The sequence below is a fragment of the Oncorhynchus tshawytscha genome, linkage group LG13 (genome assembly GCF_018296145.1).
Source record: "Oncorhynchus tshawytscha isolate Ot180627B linkage group LG13, Otsh_v2.0, whole genome shotgun sequence".
NCBI classification, from domain to species: Eukaryota; Metazoa; Chordata; class Actinopteri; order Salmoniformes; family Salmonidae; genus Oncorhynchus; species Oncorhynchus tshawytscha.
This window is the reverse complement of record NC_056441.1, coordinates 21,251,673-21,269,477: the sequence shown is the minus strand read 5'-3', so window position 1 is coordinate 21,269,477 and position 17,805 is coordinate 21,251,673. Positions and strand designations below refer to the sequence as shown.

The window sequence follows — 17,805 nt, the reverse complement described above, 5'->3', positions numbered from 1 at the left end:
AACTAACTGCGTGGCTGTGGACTCACTCACTGTATTACACTGCTGCTGGGTTAAGTAACTGCGTGGCTGTGGACTCACTCACTGTATTACACTGCTGCTGGGTTAACTAACTGTGTGGCTGTGGACTCACTCACTGTATTATACTGCTGTTGGGTTAACTAACTGCGTGGCTGTGGACTCACTCACTGTACTACACTGCTGCTTGGTTAACTAACTGCGTGGCTGTGGACTCACTCACTGTATTACACTGCTGCTGGGTTAACTAACTGCGTGGCTGTGGACTCACTCACTGTATTACACTGCTGCTGGGTTAAGTAACTGCGTGGCTGTGGACTCACTCACTGTATTACACTGCTGTTGGGTTAACTAACTGCGTGGCTGTGGACTCACTCACTGTACTACACTGCTGTTGAGTTAACTAACTACATCACTGTATTACACTGCTGCTGGGTTAACTAACTGCGGGGCTGTGGACTCACTCACTGTATTACACTGCTGTTGGGTTAACTTACTACATCGCTGTATTACACTGCTGCTGGTTTAACTAACTGCGTGGCTGTGGACTCACTCACTGTATTACACTGCTGTTGGGTTAACTAACTGCGTGGCTGTGGACTCACTCACTGTATTACACTGCTGCTTGGTTAACTAACTGCGTGGCTGTGGACTTACTCACTGTATTACACTGCTGTTGGGTTAACTAACTGCGTGGCTGTGGACTCACTCACTGTATTACACTGCTGTTGGGTTAACTAACTGCGGGGCTGTGGACTCACTCACTGTATTACACTGCTGTTGGATTAACTAACTGCGTGGCTGTGGACTCACTCACTGTATTACACTGCTGTTGGGTTAACTAACTGCGGGGCTGTGGACTCACTCACTGTGTTACACTGGTGTTCGGTTAACTAACTGCGTGGCTGTGGACTCACTCACTGTATTACACTGCTGTTGGGTTAACTAACTGCGTGGCTGTGGACTCACTCACTGTATTACACTGCTGTTGGGTTAACTAACTGCGGGGCTGTGGACTCACTCACTGTATTACACTGCTGTTGGATTAACTAACTGCGTGGCTGTGGACTCACTCACTGTATTACACTGCTGTTGGGTTAACTAACTGCGGGGCTGTGGACTCACTCACTGTGTTACACTGGTGTTCGGTTAACTAACTGCGTGGCTGTGGACTCACTCACTGTATTACACTGCTGTTGGGTTAACTAACTGCGTGGCTGTGGACTCACTCACTGTACTACACTGCTGTTGGGTTAACTAACTACATCACTGTATTACACTGCTGCTGGGTTAACTAACTGCGGGGCTGTGGACTCACTCACTGTATTACACTGCTGTTGGGTTAACTAACTGCGTGGCTGTGGACTCACTCACTGTACTACACTGCTGTTGGGTTAACTAACTACATCACTGTATTACACTGCTGCTGGGTTAACTAACTGCGGTGCTGTGGACTCACTCACTGTATTACACTGCTGTTGGGTTAACTAACTGCGGGGCTGTGGACTCACTCACTGTATTACACTGCTGCTGGGTTCACTAACTGCGGGCCTGTGGACTCACTCACTGTATTACACTGTTGCTGGGTTAACTAACTGCGGGGCTGTGGACTCACTCACTGTATTACACTGCTGTTGGGTTAACTAACTGCGGGGCTGTGGACTCACTCACTGTATTACACTGCTGTTGGATTAACTAACTGCGTGGCTGTGGACTCACTCACTGTATTACACTGCTGTTGGGTTAACTAACTGCGGGGCTGTGGACTCACTCACTGTGTTACACTGGTGTTCGGTTAACTAACTGCGTGGCTGTGGACTCACTCACTGTATTACACTGCTGTTGGGTTAACTAACTGCGTGGCTGTGGACTCACTCACTGTACTACACTGCTGTTGGGTTAACTAACTACATCACTGTATTACACTGCTGCTGGGTTAACTAACTGCGGGGCTGTGGACTCACTCACTGTATTACACTGCTGTTGGGTTAACTAACTGCGTGGCTGTGGACTCACTCACTGTACTACACTGCTGTTGGGTTAACTAACTACATCACTGTATTACACTGCTGCTGGGTTAACTAACTGCGGTGCTGTGGACTCACTCACTGTATTACACTGCTGTTGGGTTAACTAACTGCGGGGCTGTGGACTCACTCACTGTATTACACTGCTGCTGGGTTCACTAACTGCGGGCCTGTGGACTCACTCACTGTATTACACTGTTGCTGGGTTAACTAACTGCGGGGCTGTGGACTCACTCACTGTGTTACACTGCTGTTGGGTTAAGTTACTACATCGCTGTATTACACTGCTGTTGGGTTAACTAACTACATCGCTGTACTACACTGCTGTTGGGTTAACTTACTACATCGCTGTATTACACTGCTGTTGGGTTAACTTACTACATCGCTGTATTACACTGCTGTTGGGTTAACTAACTACATCGCTGTACTACACTGCTGTTGGGTTAACTAACTACATCGCTATATTACACTGCTGTTGGGTTAACTAACTACATCGCTATATTACACTGCTGTTGGGTTAACTAACTACATCGCTGTATTACACTGCTGTTGGGTTAACTAACTACATCGCTGTATTACACTGCTGTTGGGTTAACTTACTACATCGCTGTATTACACTGCTGTTGGGTTAACTTACTACATCGCTGTATTACACTGCTGTTGGGTTAACTTACTACATCGCTGTATTACACTGCTGTTGGGTTAACTAACTACATCGCTGTATTACACTGCTGTTGGGTTAACTTACTACATCGCTGTACTACTGCTGTTGGGTTAACTTACTACATCGCTGTACTACACTGCTGTTGGGTTAACTAACTACATCGCTATATTACACTGCTGTTGGGTTAACTAACTACATCGCTATATTACACTGCTGTTGGGTTAACTAACTACATCGCTGTACTACACTGCTGTTGGGTTAACTAACTACATCGCTGTATTACACTGCTGTTGGGTTAACTTACTACATCGCTGTACTACACTGCTGTTGGGTTAACTTACTACATCGCTGTACTACACTGCTGTTGGGTTAACTTACTACATCGCTGTATTACACTGCTGTTGGGTTAACTTACTACATTGCTATATTACACTGCTGTTGGGTTAACTTACTACATCGCTGTATTACACTGCTGTTGGGTTAACTTACTACATCGCTGTACTACACTGCTGTTGGGTTAACTTACTACATCGCTGTATTACACTGCTGTTGGGTTAACTTACTACATCGCTGTATTACACTGCTGTTGGGTTAACTTACTACATCGCTGTATTACACTGCTGTTGGGTTAACTTACTACATCGCTGTATTACACTGCTGTTGGGTTAACTTACTACATCGCTGTACTACACTGCTGTTGGGTTAACTAACTACATCGCTATATTACACTGCTGTTGGGTTAACTTACTACATCGCTGTACTACACTGCTGTTGGGTTAACTTACTACATCGCTGTATTACACTGCTGTTGGGTTAACTTACTACATCGCTGTATTACACTGCTGTTGGGTTAACTAACTACATCGCTGTACTACACTGCTGTTGGGTTAACTTACTACATCGCTGTACTACACTGCTGTTGGGTTAACTTACTACATCGCTGTACTACACTGCTGTTGGGTTAACTTACTACATCGCTGTACTACACTGCTGTTGGGTTAACTAACTACATCGCTATATTACACTGCTGTTGGGTTAACTAACTACATCGCTATATTACACTGCTGTTGGGTTAACTAACTACATCGCTGTATTACACTGCTGTTGGGTTAACTAACTACATCGCTATATTACACTGCTGTTGGGTTAACTTACTACATCGCTGTACTACACTGCTGTTGGGTTAACTTACTACATCGCTGTATTACACTGCTGTTGGGTTAACTTACTACATCGCTGTATTACACTGCTGTTGGGTTAACTAACTACATCGCTGTATTACACTGCTGTTGGGTTAACTTACTACATCGCTGTACTACTGCTGTTGGGTTAACTTACTACATCGCTGTACTACACTGCTGTTGGGTTAACTAACTACATCGCTATATTACACTGCTGTTGGGTTAACTAACTACATCGCTATATTACACTGCTGTTGGGTTAACTAACTACATCGCTGTACTACACTGCTGTTGGGTTAACTAACTACATCGCTGTATTACACTGCTGTTGGGTTAACTTACTACATCGCTGTACTACACTGCTGTTGGGTTAACTTACTACATCGCTGTACTACACTGCTGTTGGGTTAACTTACTACATCGCTGTATTACACTGCTGTTGGGTTAACTTACTACATTGCTATATTACACTGCTGTTGGGTTAACTTACTACATCGCTGTATTACACTGCTGTTGGGTTAACTTACTACATCGCTGTACTACACTGCTGTTGGGTTAACTTACTACATCGCTGTATTACACTGCTGTTGGGTTAACTTACTACATCGCTGTATTACACTGCTGTTGGGTTAACTTACTACATCGCTGTATTACACTGCTGTTGGGTTAACTTACTACATCGCTGTATTACACTGCTGTTGGGTTAACTTACTACATCGCTGTACTACACTGCTGTTGGGTTAACTTACTACATCGCTGTATTACACTGCTGTTGGGTTAACTTACTACATCGCTGTATTACACTGCTGTTGGGTTAACTTACTACATCGCTGTATTACACTGCTGTTGGGTTAACTAACTACATCGCTGTATTACACTGCTGTTGGGTTAACTTACTACATCGCTGTACTACACTGCTGTTGGGTTAACTTACTACATCGCTGTACTACACTGCTGTTGGGTTAACTTACTACATCGCTGTATTACACTGCTGTTGGGTTAACTTACTACATTGCTATATTACACTGCTGTTGGGTTAACTTACTACATCGCTATATTACTGTACTGGAACGTTGAAGGATTAAACATTACTGTAAAACAAACATAGCCTTCCTGCTCTAATCGTAATGGAGTTCCCAAAAAGGATTTGAGAGTTCTTTGTCGTGAGTAAATGTGAACATATCTGGATTAAGATCTGTTGTGTTTGTTCAGCTGTTGAAACTGTGGAACACTGCAGGCAGGTAATAAGCATTGATATGTGCAGTAGTCAATGTCTTCATTTTTCATATTGAGGATAATAGCCACAGAAGAATGTTGTTTGTGATAGATTCAGACAAGTGCACAGGGTCTCAATATGTATCCATATGAACACACTACTTACAATGCAAGCCCAATACGTTGCTACATTCTAAGTAGTAGTCTATGCTAGTGGATATAGTGGAACACAGCCAGCCATGAATGGCGAGTCTGGCCTGGTTGTAGTCAGCAGATGTAGTAACAGCCCTGATCTGTTTTCAGTGCAGTCCTCTACACTGACACTAACTCAAATGAATGAGCCCAGATCTAATGCATAATGATACTCCAGACAGCCACGTCTGTCTGTCTGCTTACACCCACAGCCCATTAACGAGCTACTTTACAGTACACAGTGTACCTAGGACTCTCTGGGAGAACATATCTGTACACGCACAGAGAACATGCAGTGAGTGGATGTGTAGATATTTGCCTGTGCGTATGTGTGTGATGGGTGGATCTGTGTGTGTGTGTATGTGTGCCTGTGTCAGGTACATGTCTGTGTTTGTGTGCGTATGTGTGTGCCTGGCGCATGGGTGTGTGTGTGTTAGTAGAATTACAATGAGTCAGCCAAGGTTACACAGTTTGAATGTGAAATGGAAGGCCCTCTTTTGATGAGAAACATCTAGCTACGTGTTTGTTGGATGTAGAGGATATTGGTAATTACATGTTTGCTGGCAGTAGAGAGCTATTTCCACAGAACCTCTGCAGACAAAACAAGCCACAGATGTGTTGTCTACTGTACTGTAGATTCCTCTCATAGTTACTGAAGAATGCATCTGGAAACGAGTGCCACAGAATTAGTTTTGGTTAGCAAACACGCTAAATGCTAATTGTAATCAAAAGGCCCGAACTTGCATTGGCACTGTTATTTTATTAGTTTGTGTATACTGAAACAATACACTGGAACTGGTATACAGACATTTTATTTTTTAACAAATTTGTTCACAAATGTTGTTTTATTATTCGTAATAATAATGAAATTAATTCTAACTAGAAAACCTGCAAGCACCATCAAAGAAAATAACCATAAAATCCAAGAAACTTGAGACTTGAGTGTATCCTACAAATAGACACACCACAATTAGAAAATAGAATTTCAATTGTAACCTTTTTTAAATTAGTTTTTTTTATATATAAAAAGCTAGTGCAAATACAATATTTTACACAAATTACAGAGTATGCACGCATATGGTAACAAAACAAAAGAAGAAAGGTTTTCTCTTTTCCCCGATACCAGCTCCTAACTATCTAAAGCCTGTACGCACTTCGTGTGGTTTCATATTTTATTGAGTAAGGTACAAACCATTTCCCCCTCTCCAAAGACCTCCACTTGATACAGGCCAGAATCCTCCGTGTCCACATCATGGACATACAATACCTAGATTTGGCTCAACATACTTTCACATTGACACTTTCTAACATGGCTCCTGCAATATTTCACATACAATTTACAATACTCTCTAAAAAATACCTTGATTTAAACATTATCATTGGGGCCCTGAGTTTCTCCTGAATATGTGATCTGACCTGTGATTTTCCTTTTCAAAGTCACATGGTCAGGGAGAACTCAAACCCCTAGTCATCTTGTCTGACTCTTCCTATATGCAATATGAACATACAGTTCACATATACAGTACCAGTCAAAAGTTTGGACACACCTACTCATTGAAGGGTTTTTCTTTATTTATACTAGTTTCTACATTGTAGAATAATAGTTAAGACATCAAAACTATGAAATAACACACGGAATCATGTAGTAACCAAAAAAGTGCTATATTTTATATTTGAGATTCTTCAAAGTAGCCACCCTTTGCCTTGATGACAGCTTTGCACACTCTTGGCATAGAAAACATAGTAAACATAAAGAAAAACCCTTCAATGAGTAGGTGTGTCCAAACTTTTGACTGGTACTGTAGGTCCAACCATTATTATCACACTGTGGCCATTCTAGAGTTTCTTCATCTATGCCTTTTTCTGCCCAGTATCAAGTGAGAAAAAAATTAAAAACATCCTCCACGTCCTCCCCAATAGAGGAATTAATCTCATTACGACAACATCCTCAACACCTGTATACTAGGCCCTGGGACTAGAACTCTGTCCAACATCCCCACTAGCACACGATTTAGAATGAAGCAAAGTATTGGGCATGTATCCTTAGTGGTATGCTAGTATTGACATGTGAACAAAGCCTAGCTACTACTGCAATGTCTTAACATACATTAGACCACTCCTTCCATTGGAATGACCTCTGTGTCTTCTTCCTAGCCCAAAGGCCAGCAGATGGAGACATTGAGTCATTTTCATCTTATCGTCCAAACGCATTGTATACAGCCGGAAATAAATTAGTATCCCTCGTTGACCGGTTCGTACCTGAAACATTCTCCATTCAGGCTGCAGAGGCTTCGGTATCCTCTTTAACTTTATTTAATGGTGGGAAAAAGGGGGTAAATATGCATACCATTTTCAACCACAATGCTTGAGTGGCTAAATGCTAATCCCGGATGTTGTGTCGTGTTCAGCCAATCAAGTTAAAACTATCAAAACAGGGTGCATCGCATTAGTGGAAACCAAGACAGTTCTAAGGGCAGACCTGGTTGTAGCTAGATGTGTTTGAGTCGAGTCAGGGACAATTTTTCCATTTTAGCTAACCCTAACCCTCTTCCTAACCTTAACTTAATTATCCTAACCTGCCACGTTAATTCTCCTAACCTGCTATGAAAAGTAACTTCTGCTAGTCAAAACCGGCAGACCCGCCCTGAGAACAGCTTTGGTTTCCACTAATGCGATAAAGTGCTGCGTAATGTTAGGGGGGGACTGCTTCCTGCAACCTGATTGGCTGAACGGCATACACAACATCCGGGACTAGTGTTTAGTCACTCTAGTGGTGTAAAATGGTCCGCATATTTCCCCATTCTTGTTTTAGGTATGAACCAGTCGACGAGGGATATTAATGCATTGTCGGCTGCATACAACGTGTTTGTACAGTAAGATGAAAATGACTCAATGTCGCCATCTGCCGGCCTTCTTCCCGTATCCTCGTACAATACAATCTGTTTACCTGTTTTGATTCGATCAACAAAATGAACTGGGGGAAAATACACATGAAAAACAACAACCGCAAAAACAACCAGGAGGTTGGAAATGCGTGCGTAACAAGTTGTAATGAACACCCATTGTTTTCTCTCCCCCTCAACACCAGTTAAGAGATGACACTGTCCAATAGGGGAGTAGTAGGGAGTAGTGTGGTGTCACTGGGCAGACACTAGGGGGAGCTCCTGTTTCTACCATTACAGAACTCACCGATACAAACTCACCTTTGTTCTTATTTTAGCCCCTTTTATCAAACATTGTCAGTTAGGTTGAGGAGTGGGGACGTAGGGGCTTTGTATTTTTGCGTGAAATATTATATTACAGAAGTACAATATCTTGTAGAGCATTCATTGGCAGCATTTAAAAAAATCATAGGACATTTATTTGCCCATTTCTTTAAGATATTTCAAGTCTTATTTTCTTATTTTCTTAAGAGGTGTGTTCTTACAGATCTCAAATACATACACTGACAGTTTGGATTGCTATAGAGGTCTGTGACAGACACGGGTTGGTGGTGATGGAGTACATCATCTATATAACATGAGTTGGTTGTTGGTTGGTTCTGATTGGCTCCGTCTCTCATCATGTCCAAGTTTGTCTTTGCCCACCTTGCCAGTCCTTGTGTTGTGTCTCAGCTCTCTGTGTGACTTGCAGCCTGCAATGCGGATGCCACTCTCCGCTTACGTCTACACATATGTCCAGGTTGACCAGCAGCCAAACCAAAGGTCGACGGAGAGAGTCCAACTCCCAGACATGTCTTTAGCCACAAGGCTGTGCGTTCTGACCAGTAGACAACATTTACTGGACCCCAGCTGACAGAAGACCCTTTTCTGGACTTCAGAGTGTGTAGGGGTCAAAGGTGAGAAGTCAGAGAGCACAGAACAGGCCGCATCTCTGAGTGAGTGAGTGTCTGTCAGCTGGTCGTTATAGATAGAGTGGGATAAAGATAGATGTGCTGAATGATGGCCCTTCACTGCAGGACCAGGACAACCGGTGCCTCCTCACTAAACGTCCACACTAAGAGCACATAGCCATCTCCAGCATATAACAGTACAATAAGAATCCTAATCATAACAATCCATATAATAAATTATATTTATTACTAATTATAACTAATTATAGTAATAACCCATATCGAACAGCCCACCAACATTAAATCGGGGGAGGGGGGGGCACGACGATGGCGACTTAACCATTCTGGTTAATGGGCGTGTTGAAGTTTTCTATGCCTGAGTTGGTTTTCCAGCGGTACGGACATTTATTGACAAGACGTCAAACAACAGTCAAGTTTCAACAAAGGAATCCTGATTGAATTATGTTCAGTTTAAACACAAAAAGGTGCCAAAACCATTCTCTTTTTTTTTGCCAAAAAATAAACAAAAATAAAACAACAACATGTCAATAAACAATAAAAACAACAACACATGCCTTTTCTTTTCAAAATGCTGAAGCTCACACCAACATTCATTATATTTGTCATTTGTGCAAGAAGTAAATAAGCAAATTTTAAAAAAGACAACAAGGTCAGCTGTGTGTGCTCCTCCAATGAGGAGGCTTGTCACAAAGTCACATGAAACATTCCCCAAACAGACGTCCAATCACGTCTCCTGACAGAGTCGAGTGCTACAAAGGAGACTAAGACAAGGAAAAGGTCCTATTCCGAAAAGGTAGGTAAATAAAGAAAGCAAAAGTCTTTTATACAATAGGACCAAACTGAACACAAAAAAAAGAGGGTGCGTCCATGAGAAAGGTACTTCCTGATTATAATGTGGAACCAGGAAACCCGCCTAGCGTCTTAGCTCGTTGGACCCAAGAACGTGCCGGACGCTAGGTGGGATGGAGCCAATAGAGGAAACACTACTGTTTACAACACGGCCATGTGCAAAAAACTGAATCCAAAGTCTCCCCATTGTTTATTTCTCTCTCTCTCTCTCTCTCTCTCCCTCTCCCTCTCTCTCTCTCTCTCCCTCTGTCTCTCTATCTCTCTATCTCTCTATCTCTCTGTCTCTCTCTCTCTCTCTCTCTCTCTCTCTCTCTCTCTCTCTCTCTCTATATATATATATATATATATATAAAATGAATGTTATACCTCTGGAAAGGCCTTGGTCTGAGATGAGGGTTTAGACACCAGACCTTTCCTCTGGGTTTAGAAAGTGCTGAAACAGTATCAAGTCTACGCCGTTAGTCGGCTACTTTAAATGTGCATCTTTATTGGTTTGTTTTACAAAAGTGGTCCCCACTAATATATTAGGTTATAATAATTCTGTCAACTGTCTTTTCTCTCTGGACCTTATTGAGGGTTAGGGCTAGTGATCTCAAAGTCCATAGGAGAACACCCCACACACGCACACACACGCACACACACGCACACAGAAAATAAACAACATCATTATGAAAGGCTGGTGGGGACAACCTATCTCAAGTTTAAACAAAAACTTGTCCACACATATTTCCACATACCTGTATGCAACTAGCCTTAGGCAGACATGTCTCTCCACACACTCACACAGCCGTTGACATGATGCAGATGAACAACACACAGTAGAAACTGGACAGAGGCCAAGAGTACTAACACAGAGCACACGAGTCTTTCTAAGGGAACAGGAATGTCCCCTTACTTCACCAGAGGCTGATAAACATGGTAAATCCACCTGAAAGCCAACAGCTCCCAGGGCAGGGAGACTTTCTATGTCAACACTACATACATACCTCTTCCACTGACATCATGGTACTGCCATGTCACCTGTCCTTCACCTCTCCCTCACAACAACACAAACATACCAAGAATGGCTCTCCAATGACAAGCACAGTACACCTCTCCCTAGCCAGGCGCATGTCTCTGTCTTTCGATATCACTCATTATTTATTTTTCTTTATCTCTATCTTACATCACTCTCTCTGACTGACAACTTTCCTGGACTGCAGAATGGAGAATCGTTTAGTGTATCCAGACTCTTGACAGTCAGACTGTAAATGAACTTCTAGCTGGAGCGTTGACTGACAAAGCATTCCATTTACTGAGGTCAAAGACATACTTCTACATACCGGTAGGCGTGCATATGCTGCGAGCTTGACACATCAACACACAGGTAATACGCTCACTCACTCTCCATTCTTATCCACCCATTCTGCACTAAACCTTCCTGAGTTAAAGAAATCTGTCTAGTGTGAGGCAAATGAAATTGAAGACATTTTAGGGGCACAGTAAAGGTGTACAGTACATGGCTAACAAACATCAGACAGGGACAATGCTACATACACTTGGCACAACAATGGGAGAGAAAAAGTATAAACAAAGACAACTATTGCACATACAGTATGATTCCAAGGGCAACGGGAATCATTATCCTGATAGATAAGAACGGGGACTACCTGAACTAGAAATAAAAAACACAAAATAAAATGAAAATAACAATGTGTAATTGCCACAAGCTCTGCTGTCCCCTCCATCTAAATACTACTTTATTTAAACCTCACACAATTTTAGTACAACTTGAATACAACCTTATAACAAGCCACTACATTGTATTATACATTAGGCTAAATCTCCTGACTGCATTCCCCTTACTTTTAGTCCTGGCCTCTAACATCTACCTGTCCTGCCCACTACGCCTCTCACCTCTCCAACTAACCTGACACACTGCTTTGATTGTAAAGCTGACCTAATCAGACACTGCAGATCGGGTGAACGTGGCTTCCTGTATGTGTATGTGTGTGTGTGTGTGTGTGTTTATTTTGTTTACTCCTAAAACAAGAAAAACAAACTGTGGTGAATCTCTGGGTTCACTTAACACTCATCTCAACATGCAAGCATCCCCACTGGAGCGTGAACACTGTTACTTAATATGTCTCTAACAGAAAATAAAAAGTGAGTGTGTGTGTGGGAACTAGAGAGCAGAAGGAAACTGTGCTAGGGGGAAGATAAAGGCAGTTGCACATGTAAGGCCAGGCCATTGATAGAAGGTAGCTAGCGGTTGCTGAGGGTAAACTAACTAACTGGTTGCTGAGGTTCTAGAGAGGGTATGACAGAGGCTGGCTGGCCATGGATACCTGAACTAGTAGTCAGAGGTTAGAGGTCACTAGTGGGTGTAGCATCATGGGTACTTTAGTCCTTACTGGACTGTCTGTCACTGCATATGTGAAAATCTCCCTGAATTTTTTTGAATGGCAGGCCGTGCAACTGCAACAACTTAATAGGAATTGAAAGTTGCTGAAATGACTAGGCTGGTATGTTAAAGGGGTATGTGAGCCTGTATGTGTGCGTGTATTTGTGTGTGTGTGTGTGTGTGTGTGTGTGTGTGTGTGTGTGTGTGTGTGTGTGTGTGTGTGTGTGTGTGTGTGTGTGTGTGTGTGTGTGTGTGTGTGTGTGTGTGTGTGTGTGTGTGTGTGTGTGTGTGTGTGTGTGTGTGTGTGTGTGTGTGTGTGTGTGTGTGTGTGTGTGTGTGTGTGTGTGTGGGAAGCAGCTCTTTATTTTGGTTCTAACATTGAGGGAGAAGGATTTTATTGCAGAGAGCTTCTAGAAGGAACGATTGACATGTTATAGCTAGCCAGCCAGAGAGAGACGAGAGGAAGGGCTTTTAACTAGTGCGCTCTCTAGAGACACAGCTTCACCCCCCATCTGTGGCTGGCCATAAAAGGGAGGTATGAGAGGAGGAGCACTCTAATGGGTTATAATGTATGCTTGTTGTCTGACTATTGCTATTGGAAAGCAGCCCACACACAACTGCCATGATGCTATGCATTTGCACTAGAAAACATTACCTGAAAGGGTTTGAGTGGTGTGTGTGTCATTGTTTTTCTGTATTTTCCCATAATGAGAGTTTAGGAGGGGTAAGTCAGTCAGAACAATACTTAACTCAACCAGGGTCACATTTAGGTTCAATGTGTATGAATGCAAAACCATATACAGATTCCGTATCTTAATTTGAGCCAGTTTCACAGAGCAGGAAAATAATCCTGCAGCAAATGATAATTTTGATGTAGATTATAATGAATAGATTGTTTTGTAGGGGTTGATACATTTTTCATCAGGGAAAATCAAGTCTGAAATTTGAAAGTGGAAATTACAAACGTAAGAAGCATTTTTAAACCTTAAATACACTACAAGTTTGAATTTCTTGCTGTGCAGGGATACTCCTGCAACAACAAGATGATCAAATTAAGATACGGCATCTGTATCTAATGGTTAAAATACCTGCTATTTTACCCAGTTTGGTGAAGCTCTAGAAGGAACAGTCATTAATATACCCATCCTGCCCTTACAAAAAGACAAAAAGATTCTCACAAAAACACACACATCACACACATACATATACACACATACATATACACACATACATATACACACATACATATACACACATACATATACACACATACATGCACATATTCATAAACTACCTTTAGAAGACATAATAAAACAATGTTATAAAAGAACAAATGAAGATGCACTGCCGTAGTGTTGATCTGAGAAACCCTGTTTTATTATAAAAAATAAAGCATTTTCCAACCTATACGGGGTGTCTACTCACTCACCATCACCCATCTGTCTTCATCCATCCATCCAAGACACACATCCATCCGTCCATCACTACGCCGATCACCCGCATCCATCCTCCTATTTCACCACAGTCCACGTAGGAGTTGTTCTTAACCACAGATCTAGGATCAGATTAGCCTACACCAAAGGAGGCTGGTGGGAGGAGATATAGGAGGACGGGCTCATTGGAATGGATGGAATGAAATATATGGAACAGTATCAAACATGGAAACCACATGTTTGACTCCGTTCCAATATTCCAGCAATTACAATGAACCCGTCCTCCTATAGCTCATCCACCAGCCTCCTCTGGCCTGCACCCACTCCTAACACTAACCATTAGCAGGATGAACTAAACATTTGAACCTAGAGCAGTAGTTAGAAGCAACTTCTACATACTTCTAGTTCTCTGCCACATCTTCTACCACCTAAACACACCTGAAAAACGCGGCCAATCAGAGAGCTCAACAGGTGTACCTGCTGGTGGCCCCGCCCCCGGCTCCACAATGTCTCTCAACCAAACACGCAACAAGTGGGCGGGACTTGGACATGCCACAGGTGTGGTCCAATGAGGAGCAGAGCAGAGAGCATTGGAGACAATCAGCATGGATCACACTTGTTAAATAACTGCTACAATTCAGTAAAATGGGGTTTCAGTTCGGTGTGTATGTGCAACCTAGCTGAAAACATAGTTGTGTCTGAAATGGCATCCTATTCCCTATATAGTGCACTACTTTTGGCCAGTGCACTGTATAGAGAAAAGTATATTTTGAACACAGTCAAAAAGTAATGTCACCCAACTGACTACCTCTCCAGATGTGCAAATTGCAAGATTCTCTTAAGTAGAACTCCAAAAACAGAAACACTGGACATTTTACATTGGATATATCATATTAAGTTATATGATATTTCTATACACATATACAAACACACGTACACACACACGCCAACAAACACACACTGCACAGAGCACTGAGACTAACTATCATCTTCGTCTGCTACTCAAATATCTTGGCTTCTCTACATCATCAAGGGGAAATATCTATGCCACAAAAGTATTTGTATACATACTAAACGTATATCAACAAGTATGAAATACATACAATCCTCTCCTTTAGGAAAGTGCCTGTCTGTGTGGATACTGTATTCCGTGTGTGTGTCCGTGTGAGTGTGTGTGCTCTTGTGAGTGTGTGTGCACTAACACATACCTGCATTCATGCACACTTGCATACATACATTATGTATATGACGCCCTTCAGAAATTCTGTGGCCAGAGCGTCTATAACTCTCTCAATCTCGTCCACAACATACCTGGACATTCCCACAATTATTCCCATTCTTTACCCATTCTTCTTTTGGATTTCATTGACTTGTGATATCCTTGACAAGGCAGTTATGTGTCAAAAGGTACATTTTTTGACCGCACGCATATTTTGAAAAGCATGTTTTGATTTGAGTAAAGTGCCTCAACAAAAAGCACTCTCTGATATTATACCTTCTTCCATATTCCTCTTCTCTCTTTCCCTCCCTCCCCTAACTGGCACTCACTCCATCACATGTCACATTCATCCCTTTCAAAGGTAGTGTGACCCCAAGACACCAAGACATCAACATGACCCCCTTCATCGTTCAAAAGTGCTGCTGCCACAGAGTTCTACTTCTTCCTTAAGTCAAAATAACAAAAACATACAGTACTGTGTTAATGAAGAGATCAATAATAATAATAATAATAATAATAGTTGCGATATCATCAGTTGGTGAGTGTGACAGGTGTGCAAATGAAAGTGCTTCAACACAACATCCTGTCTCTCTCCTCTCTAAAGACTCAACACTGACTTTCTGACAGAGTCCCAAATGGCAACCTATTCCTTACATAGTGCACTACTTTTGACCCGGGCTCATAGAGATAGGGCCTTGGTCAAAAGTCGTGCACTATGTTGAAATAGGGTGCCACTTTCTTTCTGCCTCTCTCTCCATAAGAATATAAATCAAAAAGGTTGCACCAAGTAAAAGGATGGAGTATAATCATCTTCCTATTTTCATAGTTCATTTCAACCCAGTGTGACTGCAAATGTATGCATCGTTAGGGTATAAAGGAATAACATAGACATTTAACTTTACCACCTTGGTTCAAACTATACGTACATACATGTGACCCCTGATCTCAAAGTTCTAGGCAATCATCAAATATATCATTATCAACTCACTGGGCAAGATAGGATGAAAGGTCAAAATTGACAAGCAAAACGAAATTAAAAAGTGAAAATAAAAGTGTTTCAAAAACAAAAATAATAACATAAAGAGATCAGTGTCAGCAAAACCTAACAAAGGAAGGAAGAGTTCCCTCATTCTAGAGGCACACTGGCGCCGCTCGATGACCTCACCTGGCTGGACTGGCCTGCTGGATGACATCACCTGGCTGGACTGGCCTGCTGGATGACATCACCTGGCTGGACTGGCCTGCTGGATGACATCACCTAGCTAAGTGGTCTAGATGGATGAGTGTCGAAGCTTCCGGTGACCCCTTGTTTAGGATTAGATGTGTTGTCATGAGGGTTTAAAATGGTTACAGACGCTTTTTGAACTGTCTTATCTAAAGACGTCTTGAGTCACTTGGGATAAATGACATCATATCAACTCAGTCTGCCACCATGGCAACTGGGTGGCGTCGAGAGTGATTAAGTCCAGACCTCCTGAACACTCTCGTCAGTAGTGCCTGTATCAGGAAGTGACATCACAAAGGAAGTGACATCACTCACGGGTCTACATTACACCCGTTTAGTCATGCCCCTAGCCGCGATTGGAAAGCTAACTACATGTTTTATTCCTTTGATGTATTTGTCCACCTGCAGCCGTCACATGACCAGAGAGGTATCACGCAGTGCTCTTGTGTGCCACAAAACCACCAATAAAACATCTACAAAACTTCACAAAACCCCTCGCCCGGAGATTTGTGGGAAAAAAACCCTAAACAATTGCACCGGTTGCTTGTTTACCTAATACCGAACGCATCTATTACAATGTTATTACCAACTTAACTTAATGTAAGGTGATAACATGTAAGTACTGGGTAAAATTTTGCCTACAGTACAGAAATCCGGGTAGAAAATAAAAACAAGAAAACAATCTAAAATGAACATTTCATGTGGGCTTTCTTTCTTTCTTTTTCTTTTTTGAATCTCCATCCAATCCCATATTTGAATTAACAGTCTTGTTTAAATCTCCTGCCTTCACTACTTGCCTATATTTGACCTGCCTTCGATGCTGATCTTTACCTCCTGAGTGATAAAGGAAGGTTTGGGCAGAGTCAACGGGGGCTCCTTCTCGCTCCTCTCCACCTTACGGCCCTCGGGGGCCGACCATCTCCTCTTGCGGCTCACCGGCTTGGCGGCACCACCACTAGATTCTGAATCCCCAGGCTGGCCTCCTTTCGAGTTGGCCTCTCCCCCGGCGCCGAACCTCAGTTCCCCATTCTCTGAGGCGATCTGAACACCTCCACCTACTCCAACCACCACTCTCCCACATCCACTCCTGGAGCCTCTCTGGCCCACCCCGTTCTCCTGCTCCACGTGCCTGGCTGACCTGGAGGATTTGAGGGGGCCGTGGATGGAGCCCATATTGCAGCTGGTAGTGATCTCAGTAGCCTGGTTCTGGGTCTGCTGCGTCTTCTTCAGGGAGCCGTTCCTCAGGTTCTTCAGGGTGAGGGAGATGCAGACGTCCCCCACTGAGAGCTTGGTGCAGGGTAGTTCTAACAGCTGAGTAGTCCGGTCCGGGCAGCACGATGACCAGCCCTGGCCGAATACGAAGAAGGGATACTCCACCTGCACCTCCACACTCACCTGGAGGATTGAGGAGACGAGAGAATGAGAGATTGAGAGAGAGAACAGACAGTAGAAAAACAAGTTAAACATCAGACATCATATACATGAACTCAGAGAAGAAACTACCTCAAAAGAAAAAATCTGAAAAGCACAGAAGACGAGAAGAGAGAAA

The 17,805-nt window shown here is 42.7% G+C and overlaps 1 protein-coding gene across 2 annotated transcripts in view; it reads right to left on the bottom strand.

The window, feature by feature from the left end:
• Positions 1-9,596: 9,596 nt before the first annotated feature.
• Positions 9,597-17,805, bottom strand: part of atxn1a (ataxin 1a) — a 201,439-nt gene continuing 193,230 nt past the window's right edge. Inside the window, exons 5-6 of one of the 2 annotated variants that reach the window (XR_006078577.1) lie at positions 16,290-17,651; positions 9,597-16,258 (exon numbers count right to left, since the gene is read on the bottom strand). Coding sequence is in view for 1 of the 2 variants with exons in the window: in XM_042295318.1 (XP_042151252.1) it covers positions 17,046-17,651 (606 nt within the window). In the remaining variant the exon portion in view is untranslated. Of the gene's footprint in view, positions 17,652-17,805 lie in introns of both variants that reach the window. The other variant, XM_042295318.1, reaches the window with a different exon arrangement.